The sequence below is a fragment of the Morone saxatilis genome, unplaced genomic scaffold, assembly GCF_004916995.1.
Source record: "Morone saxatilis isolate NCDOM2014 unplaced genomic scaffold, NCSU_SB_2.0 Contig21, whole genome shotgun sequence".
Lineage (NCBI taxonomy): Eukaryota > Metazoa > Chordata > Actinopteri > Moronidae > Morone > Morone saxatilis.
The window spans coordinates 2,114,285-2,121,107 of record NW_023339774.1 but is presented as its reverse complement, the minus strand read 5'-3'; the positions used below and the strand labels follow the sequence as shown (position 1 = coordinate 2,121,107).

Sequence of the window (6,823 nt, the reverse complement as noted above, 5' to 3'; positions counted from 1 at the left end):
ACCTGTCAGTGCTCACAATGTTATTGCTGATTGTTCCTTTACATGCATGGGCCAGTGTATTTAAAAGAGAAGAAAAAGTGTTTATCTAACTCTCTGAAGTCAGCACTATGGTTTCTATAACCGTGGTCAACCTTTTTGGCTTTTTATCTACGGAAACATTGACAACAAGACCTCTTGTCACTGGCTGCACATATCTGTGGGCTGTGAGCAGTTTAACTAAAGAGTGGTTCTTTTTGATTATTTTATTTGAATTATTTTGAGACCCTTAAAATTAAAATACAGTAATTCACTAGAAAAAAGAAAAAATACAAACACCATCTGATAAAGAACCAATGCCTTACAGGAAAGATTCTAAATTCATGTCTGACCAAACAGAGATGAAGAAGAAAAAAGTCCCATCTTACCTTTCGACTCCGTCCTGGGAGTAATAAATGCCGTAGGTCTGCACAGCTCCTCCAGTCTCCTCCGGGGGACGCCAGCTGAGTCGGACAAATCGGCTGGACACTAGGACAGGGACCAGGTCGCGGGGGGCAGAGGGGAGGGCAACGCCTGGGCTGGGGGACACTGGTGGGGGATCAGAGGAGGAGGAGTAAGTCAAGGGGGTGCCAGAAGGAGCAGGAGGAGCAGGGGGAGGGCGAGTAGGAGGAGGAGGTGTGTGGGCGGGTCTATACTGAGTGGGCGTGGCCTCTGTTAACAGTTCATCCAGGGGAGAGGGAAGGAGGGAGGAAGGGAGGAGAAGCAGGCACGAGGACAAGGGGAAGTGCAGGAGGTGAGCAGAGGAGGCGGAGCAAAGGAAAAACAAAAGGAGCCAATGACAGATGAGATGAGCAGATAAGCAACAGAAACGATGTGGAAGAGACAAGAAGGAAGAAAAGGAGGAAGAAGAGTGGTAAAGAAGATCACAGGCAAGAAGAAAAAGCAGCAGAGCATCTGAGGAGTTTAATTATAAACAGCAATCAGTAATCTAAAAAAATTAATGACTGACAGCTCACACTTGGTTGGATTCAGGCATTTTAAATAGATGGAATTCGAAACAAGGATTTTGTTCCTTTTAGAATTTGATATACAGGGTTTTATAGACTCATATAACACTTGGTCGATTCTCCATCCTGAGGCAGAATGTGAGCTATTCCTGAATAGGTTATGAGAACCACATGGGCTACAAATCCTGAATAGTTAAACTATATTAGCCAGCAATCTGTATTTTTTTACGCCCACTTTGTGATTGGTTCTTAATATGCAAATTAGATGGGCAAAGCTGGCTGATGTCATAGAAGTGTTGCAGGAATGATTCCTAAAACCCGGAAATGAGTTAGCATTTCGTCCCCTACGGTTACCTCTGCTTGAAGTCAATGGGTTTTTTGAATGGGTTTCTGGTTAGTTGCCTAAAATAAGGTCTGTGCTTGTAAGAATTTAACGTTTTGTTCTATGACATAAAATATGTCAGCAAATACCCCAGCCGTGAATTTTGAAGCTTTCACATGTCTTAAAAAAAAAGATTGTTAACTAGTGGCTAAATGAGACTACAGAAGTTGTCACGAGACTTATTTACTCACTAGTCTGCCTTTATAGCACATTGAACCTCAAAGTTATTGATTTTAATTACAAGTTGAAAGATTAGTGGTGGTGATAGTGAAGTCGTGCAACTGTGGTGTAGTTTGTTTATATCCGAATGTTAGCGTTTTGCTTCTGGCGATTGCATTTGCACTTCATTTCAGCGGTGTTCATTTGTAAAGCTTAGTTTGCTGAACAAAACTTTTAAGGACCATAAACCTTTGTTTGCAACAGAGATTTTCTTCAATAATCCAAAAATGGAAAAATCTCATTGTTTTTCTGACATAAGAACCAGGGCGATTCTGACTTCTGGTTTGACCAACAAAAATACATCACCCCTGCAGTACTCTATTTGCACCTGCATTTACAAGTGTTGTTCCTAAACTGTAAGATATCCAGATCAACATGATGGAATCACGGGTACGTCTTTAAACCACAAATCATTTTTCATTGTTCTTGACCTAACATCATGTCCCCAAACAAAAATGTGTCACAGAACAGAAATGTTGTGTTGTGTTTTGATCAAGATACATTTTTTTTAATGTACGTAAAACAGTGATGTAAAAAAATAGAAGAATGAAACATCAACAAGATGAAAAACTACAATCTCTAATCTTGATGTGCTGCTTAATTACTATGCAAATCTGTTTTATGCTTGCTCACGTTATTTAATCATTTTGTTGTTCACATTCAATATTCAGGATAGTGTGAAACTCGTTCTAAAAGATGTCAGTATTGATCTCTCCTTTATATTTCTTCAGCAAGAATATGATTCAACTCCAGTATTAGAAACAACGATAACAATTTTAGTTAGGGCTAACTCTCCTGCCCAGTGAGTTTAATCTGACAACATCAAGTCTGCTCTACTGACTAGAGAAGGTCTTGTGATTGACATTCAAACTGACCAACGACAAAACATTGTTGAAGTGTTACACAGTTGTTAAATGGTATACATTCTCCTGTTTCTACTAGTTTTTTTTACACCAATACTGAACAGATCTTCCCTTTGTTAAGTTCTTCCTTCTTACCTGTCTTTTTCCTTCCATGGACATCATTAAGAAACGCTTTGACATATGTGATTGACAGTGCTATACAGCCAATGAGAGTGGAACTTTGAAAAGCCTAATGAGACAGAAAATTGTCAGCCTTTCAAAATTCTGAGTATTACTCAAGAGTCCAAACTTGCAAGAACTTGTAATTTGTGACTCGAACAACAGTATATACACTTTAACAAATTGGTACAACTGTTATCATTGCTGAAATGTACAATGAAACAAAATGCAATCCATATGATGAGCCAGAAGTAACCCCTAAACAAATGCTAACCCTAACCCTACCCTAAACCAATGAAAAACATGAGCATTAATTTTACCAAACAAACCAAGTTAGCAGCAACAAATAATAGATTTCAACTTTGAGAGATTAGTTTATCTTCCAAAAAATAAAATTAATTATGTTTAAATACTACAGAGACCTAAGAAAAAGAACAATGACAGTTCTCACTGGGATGACCATGGATGCTGACTGGCCAGTCTTGTCTGGCTAGGGGGTCCTCACATCCCCGAAAACATTGGAGCAAATTGCGAAAGTAGATATTATTTTGATAAATTGCCCAACATATTTGAAATGCCCACCAAAACTTGCCATAAAAAATTTGGTGACATTGTGACAGCTGTGGGTTTGGTTCATATCCGCCATCACCACTGGTTAATAAGAAATGCCTGATGGGCTCTTCATCTATACCTAATTTTAAACAAGTCAGCTCCCATAATGTCCTCGATGAGGTGCGCAGAGCGACAACACTCTCGGGTAGCAGCAATACTTGGCTAAATTAGGGTTTTTAATAGCAACACTCGGGCTGTGATTGATGAAATCAAGTCCACAAGAAGAAGTACAGACTGACTGGGAAAGGGGAGTGTGTATAATGTGTGTGATTAGCAGTGTTACAGTAGTTCTTGCTTTTAGGCCAATTATACAGCTGTAGAGAACAATCCCTAAGGCAGAAAGCAGCAATAATCAATCAATCAATCAATACATACAACCTGAGACATGCCAACAGCTGATGGAGTTTCTACTCAGTTGCTGTTGTGTGTGTGTGGGAGTGGGGGTAATTATGGATAGATCTCATCTTTAAACAAAATATACAACTGAAAACAAATCATCTTAAACCAAACTGACACCATCAACTGTCCTCACAACTCCCCCTCCCCTCTACCTTTCTTTCCTCTCCTCTCCTTCATCTTAAGCTGAGAGATATCCAATTTTATCCCCGGGGAGCAAAGGTTGTGACTCTCCACAGAGACTTTAAAGGCTTTTGTCTGTCTGTACATCATGTCAATAAAGTTCCGCTAAACACACACACACACACTCTCACACTTTATGATAGGATGAAAAGAAAATATAGAGAAGAGGAGAAAGAGGGGTAGATAAAGAAGAAAACAGGAGAAAAAGAAATGATGCGGGGATGAAGGAAGAGAAAAAGGGATGAGGAAGAGAGAGAGGACATGGCGGAAAGGAAAGAAGGAGTATGACACAGAGAAATAAAAAAAAGAAAACCAGATATGTAGGAGGAAAAAGAAGAAACAGGAAGAGGGTGAGGGAAAGAGGAAAAAGAAAAGGAGGAAGAAAAATAAGAGAAAGAGATGACAGAAGAACGAGACACAGATGGAGGAAGAGGAGCTAGGGAAAAAGAAAAGAAAGATGAGTAGATGGAAGTAGAAAAGACAAGAATGAGGAAGATGATATGGTGGGTTACAGCAGAGGGAAAAAGGAGGAGAAGAGAAAAGAAGAGTGGATGGAAACAGAGGAGTGTTAACACACCTCCTCTCGTCTCTGTGAGATGAGATTTCAGGGTGTGAAGGGCGGATTCGTTTCTGCTCGGTGACCCGGCCGAAAAGCCGAGCCGACACTGAGCAGTAAAGCGTCAGTCTCTATCGCAAATGGAGGGGTAGGGTAAATAATAGAGTCAGACACCACAGAAGAAGAGCTGGAAAACAATCTGAATAAGTGCTGAAAATTACACTACAGTCTGCCCTACGACAGATGATACCTGCGTGCAGACACACAAACACAGCCTCCATGTTTTTTTCCATTGCTCCATTTTCTACAAGCTGCTCTGCATTTATATTGTTTCTGCTGCCTGGATGATCTTTAGGGGAGTTTGGTTTCAGCTCAAAGCAAAGAAATGTGATTTTTGTGTGTGTGTTTAGAAAAACAACTATGCACTGGAGAATTGTAACTTATACCTAAATGGACAAAACAGGGTATACTAAATACGTTCAAAATATGTACACAGCAACAGAGGCCCTGGATGTGGCCCCCAAAACAAGTAGCTTTATGCACTTTAACATGAATTACAATTAGAAAGGTACCTAAACCTGGTCTGCCACCTGAAATACATTAAACCCTGTCTGGGTTTATATGTAAGACAATAAAATCAGTTTATACCACAATTATTCACATCAATCAATCCCTCCAGGATGTTTTTGGGGACTGTTGCGACCTAAAATGCCTGATGTCATGGCAGCTTTTCTTAAACATTATGATATTTTTAGAATTTTTTTTAACTATGGTAAATTATCCTTTATTAATCCCTGTAGAGAAATTCATCTGCAGGCATCTGACCCATCCTAAGCACTAGGAGCAGTGGGCAGCCACCGTGTGGCGCCAGGGGCCCACCTCCAGATCTGAAAAGGCTCATTTAATGGTAGACTTTCTAAAATGTTCTAAAATTGTGCTGCATGTTGCGATATTTGCATGCATTTTCTTTCTTCAATGAGATGGCAAAAATAGTTGCAATTTGTTTGTTTAATTCTTTAAAAATCGAAGGCAACTTGTTCCAGTGAGCCTATAATTAATGCTAATCTGGGGAATGCTATGATTGGTGAAACTTGCGGGAAACTACAATGATTGGTAAAGTCCGCGGAAAAGTTGTGGTGACTAGACAAAATTGTTGCACATAAACCACATAACTATGGTTTAATAAAGGGTTAAATGTTGCGATTGCAAAACCGCAACTTCCTGAATTGATTGAAACGTGGCATTTACTTTTTCAAACTTTAAAGTGTATTTTATTTAACAGTGAGTTTCAGTCGGTTCAAACTAAGTCAAATGTAGCTTGTGGTTCTCAAACTGTGGGGAGGCTCGACATATATAAAGATGGACGACAGGTCTCCAAAAATTACATCATAAGAAAACTTGATCTCCCTCTGGTGGCTGACTGCAGTACAGGTCATAAAGCCTGTGACTCCATGTTAGCAGATGGGACAAACAAAAAAAAATTACACGTCAAATAAATATTTCCCAAACATGGTTTCTGTCATTTTATGTAGTTCTTATCACGCTGATGTTTGTTAAAGTGTTAATTTTTCTGATCAGTTTTAAATGAGTTATTTGAAGCTATAAGAAGGGGGTTTCACATCAGGATTGACAGCTGAGCCCTGCTTGCGATTGAGTAGGCTGGGAGTATGGGCGGGAATTTGAAACCGCAGCACCAACCCTGATCATTATTGCACACACCCCAGACTCCAAGTGGTGAAAAATTACACCAGTTGTATCAGATATATTTTGGCTTCATTTTTATACAGTGGGAGGAAGTGGAGGCACAACGTCCATCTTTTATATGTCGATGGTGGGGAGCCAATGCAGGTGGGGCTTAGATGACCAGGGTGAAAATATAGAGTGGAACAAAGTTGAATGAATACAATTTATTAACAATGTATGTTGCTGATGCTATTATTCCAACCTTCATTTCACTAATATTCATATCCAACTCTAAATCTTCTTTTAATAGCTTCGGTTCCCCTATCATTATCATATAGGGTAAGGGAGGCGTGCCAGAAAAGTTTGAGAACCAATGATGTAGCTTTAAGTACCCTGAGCTGCAGTGAAAAAGACATCTTGCTCAGAGACAGCAAGATTACAGCCTGTCTTACATAACACAACAGACACACAAACAGCCTACGCATTGATTGAGTTTCTTTTCAATCTAAAAAGAGTCAACATGACCTTTTGTTCAGCCACTCTAAAAGTTTCTGTGTGAATAGATGAACTCCACTGAAGCTGTTACCTGCTGTACTACTGACTGACATACTGTAGGTTTAGCCCACTCTCCTCTGGAGCGACTGCACAGAGAAGACTACAGATGTGGTAAACAGATCGTCAGCTGATCTACCTGAGAGCTGACTCTGCTAATGCTGCTACTGCATGCTGTTAACTGCTACTGCCCAACATTAACAGCGTTACTGCTTCTGTTGTCTGCTATGCTGCT

At 39.8% G+C, this 6,823-nt stretch overlaps 1 protein-coding gene across 1 annotated transcript in view; it reads right to left on the bottom strand.

Moving 5' to 3' along the window:
• The window catches only part of LOC118332819 (netrin receptor DCC-like), a 210,084-nt gene that overhangs the window by 95,595 nt on the left and 107,666 nt on the right, over nt 1-6,823 (bottom strand). Inside the window, exon 8 of the mRNA XM_035668249.1 lies at nt 405-564. Within this exon, the coding sequence (XP_035524142.1) occupies nt 405-564 (160 nt within the window). The remainder of the gene's footprint in view (nt 1-404; nt 565-6,823) is intronic.